Genomic DNA, 14,973 nt, shown 5'->3' on the forward strand with positions numbered 1-14,973 from the left:
CCTGTCCTTCAGATAAACCCAACATGCGTGCATGAAAGAATAATGCAAAGGTGACCCCCACACACAGCTGGTGGAAATGTAAAATAGTGTGGCCACTTGGGAAACAGCCTGGGGGGGCTCCTAAAATGATCAAACAAAGTTACTGCAGTGGCTGAGGAGCAGCCCTACCCCTGGGCATACACCCAGGAGAAATGAAAACACACAGCCACACAAAAAATCATTCACGAACGCTCACAGAGGCAGGATTCATACCAGCCAAAAAGAGCAAACAACCCGAATTTCCATCAACAGATGAATGGGTCAACAAAGTGGAATATTTGTAGAAAGGAATATTACCCGGCCACATAAAGGAATGAAGTCCTGAGACACACACAGCACGGACGGATCGTGAAAATGTGGGAAACATTCTGTTAAGTGAAAGAAGCCAGTCGTAAAAGGCCACATAGTATGTGATTTCTTTTATAGGAAGTGTTCAGAACAGGGAAAGGGAAAGGAGATGGAAGGTTGCTTAGGCAGGAGAGGTGGAGGAGGACCAGATGGATGGCTGGAGGGTACAGGGTTTCTTTTAGGGGTGATGAAACGTTCTAAAACTGTGGTGGCTGCACATATCTGGGAATATACCGAACTGTGAATGTATGAATTATAAGGTATGTGAATTGTGTCTCCATAAATCTGTTAGCAAAAAAAAAAAAAAACAAAGAAGACTCCATGTATAGTCGCTACAGCTAATAGCAAAAGACTGGAAAAACCCAAAATATCCATCTCTAGGGGTTAAACTATCACACTGTAGCCAGAATGCTATGTGGTGATGAAAGAAAAAGGCAGATCAATATGCTGATAAGAAAACACCTCAAAGGTTAACTATTAGTGGGCTTCCCCTGGCAGCTCAGTGGTAAAGAATCTGCCTGCCGGTGCAGGAGACACAGATTTAATCTCTGATCCAGGAAGATCCCACGTGCCTCGGAGCAACTAAGCACATGCACCATAACTATACAGCCTCTGCTCTAGAGCTGGGGGGGCCACACGACTGAAGCCCGTGCCCCAGAGCCTGTGATCCGCAGCAAGAGAAGCCACTGCAAGGAGGAGCCTGCACGCCACGGCTCGAGAGTGGCCCCAGCTCGCCACAGCTAGAGAAAGGTCCATTCAGCAACGAAGACCCAGCACAGCCAAAAACAAAGAAGTAAATAAAATTTTTTTAAAAGAAAACTATTAAATTTAAAAAAGAAATCACAGTGCAGAAGTATATATGCAGTAGGTACTCATTTGTGTAAAAAAACAACAGACATATCACACAAGCACAGAATACATCTGGAAGACCAGAGAGCTGGGTGGGAGCGGGCCTCTGGAGCCTGGGGTGAGACTGGGGAAGACAGACATTCGTTTATGAATTGTCTGATTTTCCCCCCAAGCATACGCTTTAATTTCTCAATTTAAAAGGAGTCAACAAAAAGTCATTAAAGCAAGTCTCTGCAGCTGTACATTGCTTAAGTCTCCAGACTGAGTGAAAAGGGGGCCTTAGAAACCTGAGGATCTGAACCCACTGCCCAATGTAAGGGGGAAGGAAAAAAGAAGTTGCCCCCACTCGGAGCAGGGCTTCACTGGAGGGCTACACACACTCAGCGAAGTGCTCGGCCACACGGAGAAGAGTACAGGCCCCTCACTCTGCTGTCTGCACTAAAACCCAACATCTGACCACCAAGCGATGACTTCCCACAGGCTCTGGCCAGTGAGCCCTCAAGAGGGCAGACGGCCTGACCATCCACACAGACCGAACGGTCCCTGACGCCGTGACCGCCAGCAGCCCAGGTGAGCTGCCTGGAGGTCATTTCCCAGCTGGCCCACGCACGCCTCCGCTCCCTCACCAGGGCTTTGCTGGCCGACGTCCCCACCTGCTCCAAACCCCACTCAGAGACCAGACAGAGCGACGCCACTTCTCCTTTTCAGAAGAAGGTGTCGAACCAACGGCAGCTGCCGGGCCCGCTGCCCAGGGCAGGGAGGTGAGAGGTACTCACGGAAGCCCTCGATCTTGTCGGCCGTCTTGCTCCAGGCCACCTGCCGCGTCTCCATGATCACCTGCACGGTCCTCCGCTCCGGGGTGGACTTGCGGAAGCTGAACACGGTCATGACGGTGCCCAGCTCCAGGGCCCGCTTGATCTGACTCTTCTCGTACTCCGGGAGGGTGTCCACGTGGGCCATGGTGATCGTGGTGGTCTGCTCCCCGGCGGGGAGGCGAGGAGGAAGGGGGTGAGCAAGGAGGCTGGAGGGAGGAAGCAAGGGGGAACTCGTTTCAGTTAACTTAGCGGGCTTCAGTTCGCAGGAGGGAGCTTCAGAAGCCAAAATCCTGTCTCATGCCCACCAGGATGAGCTTGGGGAGAAGGTGCAGGTGGCAGGGGGGCTCACCGGCCGCTCAGATGTTTAAATGGAAGCAAGGTGTGGGTGGAGCCCTTGACCTCAGTGACCCAACCGTTATCCCGGCTTTGAATAACCAAATCACCCCAACCTGGGCCACCATCTCTCCCTCCCCACACACTTTTATGCTGTAGAATATTTGAATAGCCAAAGGAGCACAGGCTGGCTCCGGTCCCCACCCCGACACCCTGCCCAGAGACTTCTAACCATTCTTTACCTCCCAAGCAGAGCTGGGAACAGGAGAAAAAACCTCCCAAACGGGTCCGTGGAGACCTCCGCGTGGCAACGGAGCAGGAAGAGCAGAAAACAGCAGGGCCCGGCAGCCCCACGTGGAGGCTCCCACTGACCGTGCGGCCCTGGGCAGGCCGCGGGACCCCTGGGGGCCCCACTCTGACTGGGACAGTCAAGAAGCCGCCAGCGAAGCCCCTGGCGTGTGGCTCAGCTTCCAGGGGTGTCCCTGGTCACCCCTCATCCTCCTGAGCAGTCAGTTTCCCAGAGAGGAGCCTGGGCCCCAGATCCCAGAGCCTCCCCTGTCTGGCTCCTCTCATGCCCACATCTAGCCCACCAGCAAACCCAGAAAGCAGTGGGTCTCCTTCCCCGCTTCCTGGCAGGGATCTTATATTCGTGGGTCACTCTGGTCACCTGCTCCCACCCCGGACCCTGGAGTGAATTCTCAGACCGGGAACCAAAAGGATGCTTTAAGAAGAAGAGTGGAAGGGGACATAGGCATACCTTTGGCTGATTCATATTGATGCATGGCAGAATCCAACACAATATTATAAAGCAATTATCTTCCGATTAAAAATAAATGAATTTTTAAAAAATTAAACAGTGGTACTTCCCCGGTGGTGCAGTGGATAAGACGCCACCTGCCAATGGAGGGGACACAGGTTCATCCCTGGTCCGGGAAGACTCCACACGCCGTAGAGCAACTGAGCCTGCACATCACAACTACTGAAGCCTGCGTGCCTACAGCCCGTGCTCCACAACAAGAGACGCCACCGCAGTGAGGAGCCCAGAGCAATGTAATCAAGAGTGGCCCCCACTGGCCGCAACTAGAGGAACCCGAGCAAAGCAGTGAAGACCCGCACAGCCCCAAAATAAACACACACAAACAAAAAGAATGAGTGGGTTCAGGCCGCTCCCAGAGCTATGCTCTGCACAACCCCACCCCCACAACATCCTGCCTCCCAAGTGTCCGAAGGCTCAGTGCCCCTCACTCCGAGGGGACTTGACCGCAGCCCCTACCCCAAGTCACTACACCCCCAGGGCTGGATTCCACCCTTGTAAACGGGAAGAAAACAGATGAAGGATTCTCCTTCAAGGAAGGCTGAAGGTTCTTCTGCAGAGTAAACCAGATATCTCGGCCCTTAAAACAAAGATTCATAGTCAGCGATGCTCAGGTTTAGCTCCTGTTACCATCCACTGTTTCCTGTATCCTTTTTTCCCCCTTTTCCACTCAGGCTTTATATATATATATATGAATATAACTGCTTTACAATGTTGAGTAAGCTTCTGCTGTACAACAAGGTCAATCAGCTCTCCGCGTACCACACACTGGAGAAGGAAGTGGCACCCCACAGTTGTCTTGCCTGGGAAACCCCATGGACAGAGGAGCCTGGCGGGCTGCAGTCCGTGGGGTCGAACAGAGTCAGACACGACTGAGCGCACACAGGCACATACACTGTATGCCCGTTCCCTCTAGGACTTCCCGCCCACCCCGGACCCCATCCCACTCCTCCATCATCACAGAGCACGGAGCTCAGCCCCTCATGCCCCACAGCAGCTTCCCACGAGCCGCTTATCTCACACGTGGCAGGGTGTGTACACGTCACTCCCTCAGTGCGTCCCACCCTGCCCTTCCCAGAACCGCTGTGCCAAGCTGTTCAAAATCAGGGCCTCAGCTGTCCCAGCTGTATAATGGGAATAACACCACCCTCCAGGGGCTCTGGATGGACTAGACCCCACAGTGTTTGTACAGCCCCCCGTCAACCCTACGGGAAATCAACCCTGAATATTCACTGGAAGGACTGATGCTGAAGCTGAAGCTCCCAATACTTTGACCACCTGATGCAAAGAGCCAAGTCACGATGCTGGGAAAGACTGAGGACAGGAGAAGGGGACGACAGAGGATGAGAACGTTGGACAGCATCACCAACTCAAAGGACGAGAGTTTGAGCAAACTCCAGAAAATGGTGAAGGACAGGGTAGCCTGGTGTGCTGCAGTCCACGGGGTCACAGAGAGCTGGACATGACTCAGTGACTGAACAACAACAAAACCAGCGTCTAGCAGGGCGTCCGATGATATTAATCAGCCAGCTGATCAAAGCACTAACCAAGAGTCAGCCCTATGACAGGCAGGGACGGTGGACTCGCACGCAAATGAGGGGTGAGGCCTGGACCCTGTCCTTTGCCCCCGTCCCCCTCCACCTCACACCCACTGTCAGGGCACCTCCCAGGTGTGCTGACAGTCCAGCAATCAAGTCATGAATTACACCCGCTCTCCACCCATTAGGAAACAGTCAGCTCCATGATTCTGCAGAAGCAGAGACGTGGGGGTCTCGAGGGAGCAGCAGGAAGGGGTTCCCAACTGAGTCTAAGGTGAGGCTAGGAACTTAACAGTGCTCAAGGAAGCTTCTAGGGGAAGATGGCATCTGAATCCAATGTTTAAAAGAGATGAAGCAGGAGGGGACGGTGCTCTAGTCCAAGGAACTTGCTGAAACAAAAGCCCAGGGGCCAAGGGTGTGCAGGAACCCTGCCTGATCAGAGCCTCCCGCCTCACCACCCCCTATTCCAGGTCAGGGGACAAGCAAAGGGCCTGAGGCCAGTCTCCACCCTGGAAAACCTGCTGCTTATCGGCCCTCCCGGGTTTGCCTGCACCTGCCGTATCAGGTTCATCTCATTTATCTCCGTGAGAAATACTTGGGCTGCAAACTCAAGGCCTGGGAGGTGAAATCACGTGATCAGGGTCACGGAGACAGGTGGCAACATCAGGATGGTAACCCCGGTGTGAATCCCATGCCCCTGTTCCTTCTGCAACCCCCTTCTGGAATTCACAATCTGGTCAGATAGTAACTAACAGCGCGGAGAGGTCAAACGACTCGTCCAAGGTCACACAGCTGCAGTGTCAGGAGCAGGACACACCTCCCCACTCCCAGGGGCAGCAGGGCGCAAACAGGGAACACGCCCCGCCTCACAACACTGCCCCTTAAACCAGCCGACCGGGGAGCACCAGGGCTCTCAGTTCTTTCTGACTCTGGGAGGGCCCTGGACTCATCTTCCCAGGATTCTGGTCACTCCCCATGCAGAAGCCCAGTGGACTGGCTCAACCATAAACATCAAGTCTCTCAGGTCCTTCTCTAAGAACCAGGAAAGCATCCTCCTGGCCACAAACAAGATCCCTGGAGTCAACCACTAAAACCCACCAGCTCCCAACTCGGGCTTTCAGGGTTCAACGCTTCAGCAACTAAGACAAGGTCTCCAAGGCCTTGACCCCGGAGGACGGCACTGGCCATCACAGGCAATTTCTATTTTGCTTCTGCTTTAAAAAAAAAAAAAAAATGACATAGGCTTGAAATCCCTTTCTTGTTCCTGTTTCTCATCCTCCCTGGGTAATTTTATAAAATGACTTATGGTGTTAAACACAAATGAGGCTGAGATTCAATAAGATCCTTCTTTTCATGTTCTTCTCTTTGAAATAAACTTCTGGGAATATAAATTATCATAAGACATTGTTCATATGTGGAATAAGGTACAAATGAAGTCATCTACAAAACAAATAAGACTCACAGATGTAGAAAACAAACTTATGGTTCCTGGGTGAATGGGGGGCATAGACTGAGAGCCTGGTATTGACACAGACACACTACTATACATAGAGGAGGTCACTAATAAGGTCCTACCGTAGAGCTCAGGGAACTCTACCCAATACTCTAATGACCTGTATGGGAAAGAATCTAAAAAGAGTAAATGTATGTATATATATGGGCTTCCTCAGTGGCTCAACTGTAAAGAATCAGCCTGCAATGCTGGAGACATGGCTTCGATCCCTGGGTTGGGGAGATTCCCTGGAGGAGGGCATGGCAACCCATTCCAGTGTTCTGTCCATGGAAAATCCCATGGACAGAGGAGCCTGGCGGGCTACAGTCCAGAGGGTGGCAGAGAGTCGGAGACAACGGAAGCGACTGAGCACACGTAACACATGTGTGTATATATAATTGCTTCATTTTGCTGTACAACAGAAACTAACACAACGTTTTAAGTCAACTATAGTCCAATAAAGATTAAAAAAAAATAATAATGCAAGGACCCAGAACCAGGAAACAGGAGAGCTTTCTTCTCTTCAAGGCTCTCTGCACACGTCAGAGCAGGGCAGGATTTCATACAAAATCACACAAGACAATTCTCTTGGACTCCCGGCACAGTCGCACCCTGAGAGGTGACAGCCCCTCTGAGGGCAGGAGGGGTGTTATGGCTGCATGTCACACCTACCTGCAGAAACAGGGTGATTCATATTCTCACTGGAGGAGCTCGGCAGGGTCAGCCATGGCAGGTACGGGTGTGCATGAGTTCCACTTTTTTTTTTTTAGGACAACCTGCGAGCATCTATTAAAATGTAAAACATGCATCTGCTTTGATCCAGCATTGTGCAGAAAAATGCACAAAAATATTTGTAAGAGGAAAGAAAAGGAAACAATTCAGCTGCTCATGAATGGGTTGGGGGGGAATCCCTTACATGATGGGATACACACGTTAAAGAATTGTTTAGCTGCTCAGTCGCATCCAACTCTTTTACGACCCCACAGGCTGTAGCCCGCCAGGCTCCTCTGTCAATGGGATTTCACAGACAGTAATACTAGAGTGGGTTGCCATTTCCATCTCCTGAGGATCCTCCTGATCCAGGGATCAAACTCATGTCTCCTGAATTGGCAGGCAGATTCTTTACCACTGAGCCACCAGGGAAGCCCACATTAAAGAATGTTCACTAGCTACTGAAAAGGAGGAGGAAGATTTACAAGTACTGTGATCTGGGAAGATTTGTGAGGCAGATGAAAAAAAGTTGCAAACTAATAAATATTATTACATCTTTAAAAAGGCTGTCTGTTGCCATGTGTGAAATAGATCACCAGTCCAGGTTCAATGCATGAGACAGGGCACTCAGGGCCAATGCACTGGGATGACCCTGAGGGATGGGATGGGGAGGGAGGTGGGAGGGGGATTCAGGATGGGGAACACATGTACACCCGTGGCTGATTCATGTCAATGTATGGCAAAAACCACTACAATATTGTAAAGTAATTAGCCTCCAATTAAAATAAATTAATTTTTTTAAATAAATTTTTTTAAAAGGCTGTCTGCTTATAAACCTAGGAGGAATGGTTATTTTTGGAGAGTGGGAGCAGGTAAAGGGTCTGACCATCCGCTTGTGACTGATTTAAGTGCTAATACAATGGATGAGCTTTTCTGCTTTGAGTTTTTAGAGTTTACTAAATGAAGACACGGTTTCAAAAGTTTTCTCAGTTTCAATTTTCCGCCAACTCCACTCAGCCCAAGGGCTATTTATGGGGGTCCTGGCTTTGCCTCCTCCAGAGGAGTTTCACAAGCTGGGGGGGAAGGGGGACGGGTATCATTAGGCAATTTGAGCATCAGGGAACCCTGCAGTGTGGTACACACGTGGCATTGGTCTCTGTAATAAGGAGAACTGCCTGGGACAGCCAGGGACTCAAGACTGCCTGCAAGGCTGTAGCTGCGGATGCTGGCCCGGGCCCCCACGCAGGGCTCTTAACCAGAGGGTCAAGAAGTGACACATAAGCCCCAACTCTGCACATAGCCCTGGGATGTAGGCTTCGGTGGCCCAAGTATCTAAGGGAAGAAACTGGGGCTCAGAGAGTCTTCGACTCTCTCTCGTGCCCAAGGTTACACAGCTGGAACCGAAATTCGAATTACGTTGACTAACAAGGCCACCTGTTTCCCGTGCGCGTCACCCCCACCCATCCCCCGCCCCACACTTTCTTTAAGTTCAAGATCAGGGTGCTAGAAGAGCCATCCCAGGCCGCCTCTGGAATCCAGCTGCCAACCGCCCCCGCCCCCACCCCGGGGTCCACACCGGACTTGTCTTTTCCTCCAATTCTTCCGCTGTGGGGGGAACCACCTCTCCGCGATTCCACAACATAACCAGGAAAACGCGCAGTCGCACAAACGTAATTCTGCACACCACTGTGGGGCGGGACAGGGAACCCTGGATCCCCCGAAAACTCTCCCATCTCTCAGGGCGAGGCGCTTTGCGCCTTCCTTGGTACCGCTCGCCACCCGCAACCACCTGTGTAGTGCGGGGAAGTGCCAGGGGCCGGCCTGCGCCTGGAGTCCACAGCCCTGGGCACAGTGGTGGCCAGGAAACACGCCCGACCCCCCACGAGGGACCCCCAGGGCCACCGGAGCCTAGAACGCCGGCGCTCGCGCGAACCCCAGACCGCAAGCCGCGCCGCTTCCTCCGGTTCCCATTCAAAGCCGGGCTGCCCCGGGGCATCAACCGACGGAGTGGCGCCGGTCCGGGGTGAGGAAGTGGCCGTCCCCGCCCGGACGCTGGGCACAGCGAGCCGGGGGCCGGGCGGCGCGCCCCACCCGTGCCCGCGCCAGCTGTGCCCCGCGCAGGACCCCCGCCCTGGACGCGGCTTCCCAGGCGCGCGTCCCCGGGGCGCGCGTCCCCCGGGCGTCCCCGCCCGACCCGGCCACTCACCTGGCCGCGCCCCTGCCGCGGGTCCCGGCTCCGGGGTCCCGCGCGCAGCCGCCCGCCGTCCGGGCTCCGGGGACTCCCTGCTGCGCACGCCCTCCGACGCGGGAGCTGCTACTTCTCCTTCGGCCGCGGCCGCGCGCCACGTGACTCCTCCGGGGCCGCCCCCCGCGCCCCGGCCCGCCCCAGCCCCGGCCCCGAGGCGGGCCCAGCGCCGCCCGCTGCTGGGAGCACCCGGGGCGCCGCGTGCTCCCTCCCCGGGGGCGGACCAGCCTCGGGACCGCGCCTCTGCGGGCGGAGGAAGAAACTGAGGCAGCGGGAGGGGTTCGACCTGCCTGCCCCAGGTCCCTTGCAAGGTGGAGTGAGAATTTCCAGAGGGACCAGCATTTATGGAGCGCTTACTGCACACGTGTATTTTACATGCATTTAATATGCTCCCCTGTAATCCCCGTGAATTGGCCGTTCATGGTCCTACTGTGAGATCGTCACTGAGTCTGCGCAGGTGTCTGACCGCCTTTTGCTACGTGGGGCAAACCACATAAATACCCTAAGCTCAGCTTCCTCATCTGTCAGACAGGATCAAAGTCCCAAAAGTTTGTTCTAGGGAACATGGAATACCATGAGAACTGATCTCTCGTTTTCCCAATGAGAGATTATTTTATGGCTCACTCTATAAACTTCTAAGCATATATAGATGAAAAGGTCAAGTGCCTAGTGATGGGATTTAGTTGATTATTGAGCTACTCCAAGCCTATTTCAAGTAGCATATTGTGTGATGTAACATATTCTTTGAGAAACATTGCTCTTTTCCTCTTTCCTGTTTCATGAAGCTGTTATTCAGACCTTTCATATGCATCTTGGACGTGTCCATTGTGACTAGAGTCAGCCCTTCTATCACCTATAGAGCAGTCAGGAGACGTCAGTTCTACTCCTGAGCCACTTGACTTACAGCATTTTTAAAAATCTTGCTAAAGATTTTTTTAAATCTTTTTAAATGTTGCTCTGGCTGAAAATATGACATCTAAAGCCACAGGGCTCATGTGCTGACTTTAGGCAAGCTGGACTCATTTTTCACTGCTCCTAGCCCAGGGGTGTACACTTGCTATTTCCTATAGATCACTTATTGCACCATTTTTTAAAGAAATACTTGAAACCATGGGGCCACCTCCCCAGGAATGGCAAATCTGGGTTAAATTTCTTTGCTTTTTTTTTTTTTTTTAAGAACTTCAATTTATATTTCCATCAATCCTTTTATCATTTCTATTTTGGTACATGTTATCTAATGTACATGATCTACTGGTACAACCGTGTATGTGTAGAATTTATTATTACAAAGCCCACATGTATAGTGGACCATGCTAAATTTCTTGCTGACCAGATGAAACTAAAGGCAGTTGGCTTTGGAAACCACTGTGGGAAGCCCTGGCTCCTCCTCTCGGTCCAGACAGGTGCTGATTCTGATTGGAGATCTCCCTGGTCCCCGGGAATCAAGCAAGAAAGAAGAGCACGGAGCACCTACTTCAGCTTACTGTGCTTGTGAGCCTACAGCATTTTTGGAGTTAAAATGTCTGTGGTGTCTGAGATGGCAGTCTGATTTTTTTCATATTTTTAATTGCTTTTCCTCTTTTTCACGGTTTTCACTTTTTCAGGTGAACAGCTAAAGGAATCCAGTGCGATGAATGGGAGTGTTTGGGGCTCCACATCGCCTCTTTTTCTGCAACTCGTTTGTTCAAAATAAAATCACTGAGATAGTAGCCCTGGTTATGGGAGGGCTCGAATACAAAATGACATTTCTTCTCCAAGGCATAAGGGGTGGGGGGAGAAGCCACCCTGTATATTCAGATATACATGTGGTGGAAAGTCCCCATCACAAGTTAGCTATTCTAGGGCTCAAGGGCATTAAATGGGGGCGGGGTGGGGAGGCGGCGGTGGAAGCAGAATTTGAACCCGAGTCTGTCTGGTGCTGGAGCCCATGGGCGCACAGGCCCATGGCCCATCCCTGGCATTACTAGGAGGAATGCAGGCAGGGAGAAGTGCGCATGTAACCACTCCACATATATTCACAAACGGGTCAGGAAGTGACCTCAAAGGGTGGAGGGAACTTTCTTTTCCTTTTCACATAAAAAGAAAGAAGAAGAGGGAGGGAGGGAATAATCAGAAAGAAAACTGTGTTTTATCAGCATTGTCTGGGCTTTCTATCCTGCCTCCCTCACCACTCTTCAAGGATGATCGTGTTTTTCCTCATAACCCTCTTCCATTTGCTAGCAGCCATGGTGTACTGGACCATTAGCAACACCCACCCTGTGCCTCAGTTTCCCTCTCTGCAAAAATGGGCATAATAACTGTACCTACCTCCCAGGGGTGATTATGAGGATTAAATGAGACAACGGAGTGATAAAACAGGCAAAACAGTTCAGCCATCGGGGTTGACTATTTTCAGTATTGTTATTGGCAGGAAGAAGAAAAAGGCCCGTGCTGCAGTAAGAAAGTGTGGATTTGGAGGACAGGGAGATCTAGGTTCAAATTCCAAGGCCACTTCCTTAGCTGTGTGACCTTAAGCCGGTCAGTTACCCTCTCTGAACCTTCAATTTCCCCATCATTCAATCTACTTTTGGGATACCGAAAACAGGCAACCTGTAGGGATGGAAAGTAGATTAGTAGTTGCCTGGGACCTAGGGGGACATGGGGGGTCTTGGAAGGGGTACAGGGTTTCTCTGTGGAGGGATGAAAATATTCTAAAATTGATTGTGATAATGGCTGAACAGCTCTGTGAAGATACTAAAGGCCACTGAACTGTAGGCTTTAAATGGGTGAACTGTATGTGATGTGAACTACGTCTTTATAAAGCTATTGAAAAAAAAAAAACCTTCCTTAGAAGGCTGTTTAAAGAATTAATGGCTAACACAGCTTAGCACAATACAGCCTTCAATAAAGTAGCAGTTGGTCACATAATAATAATTATTAGAGAGTAGGTCTTCTGAACCTAGCCGTCCTCGCCCCACCAGTCTCTGCAGGAGCCAGGCCAAGGCCCACTGCCCTGCCCCAGGGCCTTGCCAGCCTCCTCCCTCCACCCCCACAGCCAAAAACAGCCAGAAAACCCCTGAGAGCCTTTGCGTTTGGCTTCCTTTCCCGATATTGTTCAGAGAAGTGCATGTCCCCTGGGGACAAGCCGAGTCTCAGCTGCTGGGTGGCAGGACTCTGAGAGGAAGTACCACCCAGAACTGGCTTCCAGACCTGGCCAGGGTCAGGCCTGTCATAGAAGCTTTTGCATGGGAGTGGTCAGACCCCCACACCCCATTTTTTCCCAGCTTTACTCAGGTATAATTAGTATACCAAAAAAAAAAACCCCTGCACACAATCAAAGTACACAATCTGATGAATTTGGACTTCTGCATACACCCGTGAAACCATCACCGCATTCAAGGCAATAAATACCCATCACCTTCAAAAGTTTCTTAGGGATTTATTATTGCTGTCTTGTTTTGCCCATTTTTAAAAGCAGCTTATTTGGGTTTTGATTGCTTGTTTTTTGCTATTGAGTTGTAGGAGTCTGCTATTCAAATTGAGGGCTGCTTGGAAAAGCCTCTGTTACTGTAGTTTTAATTTGGGCTTCTCAAAAAATAGGCAGAAGAGACCTAAATAGACATCTCTCCAAAGAAGACATACAGATGGCCGACAGGCACATGAAAATATGCTCAACACCTCATTATCAGAGAAATGCAAATCAAAACTACAATGAGGTACCACCTCACACCAGTCAGAATGGCCATAGTTTAAAAGTCAACAAATAACAAATGCTGGAGAGGGCATGGAGAAAAGGGAACCCTCCTACACTGTTGGTGGGAATGTAAGTTGGTGTAGCCACTGTGGAAAACAGTATGGAGGTTCCTCAAAAAACTAAAAATAGGATTATCATATGATCTAGCAATCCCACTCCTGAGCATATATCCGGACAAAACTAATCCAAAAAGATACATGCACCCCTGTGTTTATAGCAGCACTAGTCACACTAACCAAGATATGGAAACAACCATCGACAGATGAATGGATAAAGATGTGGTACATATATACAATGGAATATTACTCAACCATAAAAAAGAATGAAATAATGCCATAGTCAGCAATATGGTTGGACCTAGAGATTATCATACTAAGTGAAGTTAAGTCAGACAGACAAAGACAAATATCATATGATATCACTTACATTGTGGAATCTAAAATATGGTACAAACAGGGGACTTCCTCGGTGGTCCAGTGGCTAAGACTCCACGTTCCCAATGCAGGGGGCTCAGGTTCAATCCCTGGTCAGGGAACTAGATTCCACATGCCAAAACTAAAAGATACTGCATACTGCAGTAAGGCCCATAACAGTCAAATACATAAAATAAATATAAAAAATAATAAGAAAAAATAAAACATGACACCAATAAACTTATTTAAGAAACAGACTCATGGACACAGAGAACAGACTTTCAGGTGCCCAGAAGGATGGGGGCCAGGGATGGAGTGAGAGTCTGGGGTTAGGAGATGCGAACCATTATCTACAGGATGGAAAAACAACAAGGTCCTACTGTATGGCACAGGGGACTATATTCAGTATCCTGCGATAGGCCAAATGGTAAAGAACGTGAAAAAGAACGTGTGTGTGTGTGTGTGTGTATGTATATGTATATATATTTATATGTGTATGTAGGTATAACTAAGTGAATTTGCTGAGCAGGAGAAATTAATGCAACATTGTAAATCAACTATCCTTGAATAAAATAACTTTTCAAAAACTATAAATAAGATAAACAAGGCTGTTTGGGCAAAGCTGATCAATGCCCTTGGAACAGTGGTTCTTGCCACGTTGTTCTCAGTTTCAGTCTGGTGATTAACATGAGGCAGTCACCCAGTGAAAGTGTATTGGGCCTTATGCTTACAACCTGTGTAATCTTATGTTAGATCTCAATTAAAAATTAGCATTTTAAAAGGTTGTTCAATATATTAACAGGCCGTCTCTATGCTTCTGCCTTCCATGTTTTCAACATAAACTCCACTGAGCACATCTTAGCTATACTAGAAAAACAAAAGTGTTTCACAATCAAGGCTGTTACAGTCACAGGTCCAGGAGAGGTCAGTCTGGAAGGTGGCTGATGAGCGTGAACTGAGGGGAGCCCCAGGGATGTGGTCACGTCCCATTTTGGTGGGGCGTTGGCGTCACGGATGAGTTCTACGTGTGAAAATTCACTGAACTGTACACTTGTCTTCAGTGCACTTTCTTCATTATGTTACGCATCAATAAAAACATTAAAATATAAGGCCGTTAGCTAAAGATGGAAGGAAGCATTTAAAATCTTTGCAGTTTACCAAAATTGGTAACATTTATTGAATACCTACCTAGAACCAGGACCTTTCACACAGCAAATGCATTAAGTCCTCAGAGCAAACGAGGAAGCTCAGTGATTTTCACATCTATTTTACCAATGAGGAAACTGAGGCTCGGAGGCGATAGATGATGCACAGAGGTGACCCGGAAGTTAGCGGCAGACCTGGGCACTGAAACCGAGTGTCTGCATCAAGATCTGGGTTATTTCCACCCCCACAAAGGACTCCTGCTTCTCCTGGGGGCTCTCAGGGAGGTCTAAGACACACCCAGGGATGCTGGGCCTATGGAGTCAGAACCTCAAGGGTAGGACCTGGGGAATCTGCATTCTAACCACCCCAGCCCATGATTCTTCTGTACCCTCTGGTGTGTACACCAGTGCCTTCTGCTGAAACAAGGAAGAAACACATCGTGGAGCCAGTGATGGGAGTGCAAAACGGTGCAGCCTCTTTAGAAGACAGCTAAGCAG

General features: G+C 49.9%; 1 protein-coding gene across 1 annotated transcript in view; it reads right to left on the reverse strand.

Moving 5' to 3' along the window:
* Nucleotides 1–9,258, reverse strand: part of PLCG2 (phospholipase C gamma 2) — a 152,803-nt gene extending 143,545 nt beyond the window's left edge. Inside the window, exons 1-2 of the mRNA XM_070451481.1 lie at nucleotides 9,146–9,258; nucleotides 2,013–2,257 (exon numbers count right to left, since the gene is read on the reverse strand). Coding sequence (XP_070307582.1) covers nucleotides 2,013–2,196 — 184 coding nt within the window. The 5' untranslated portion in view covers nucleotides 2,197–2,257; nucleotides 9,146–9,258. The remainder of the gene's footprint in view (nucleotides 1–2,012; nucleotides 2,258–9,145) is intronic.
* Between the last annotated feature and the right edge of the window lie 5,715 nt (nucleotides 9,259–14,973).

This window comes from Odocoileus virginianus, chromosome 20 (genome assembly GCF_023699985.2).
Source record: "Odocoileus virginianus isolate 20LAN1187 ecotype Illinois chromosome 20, Ovbor_1.2, whole genome shotgun sequence".
NCBI classification, from domain to species: domain Eukaryota; kingdom Metazoa; phylum Chordata; class Mammalia; order Artiodactyla; family Cervidae; genus Odocoileus; species Odocoileus virginianus.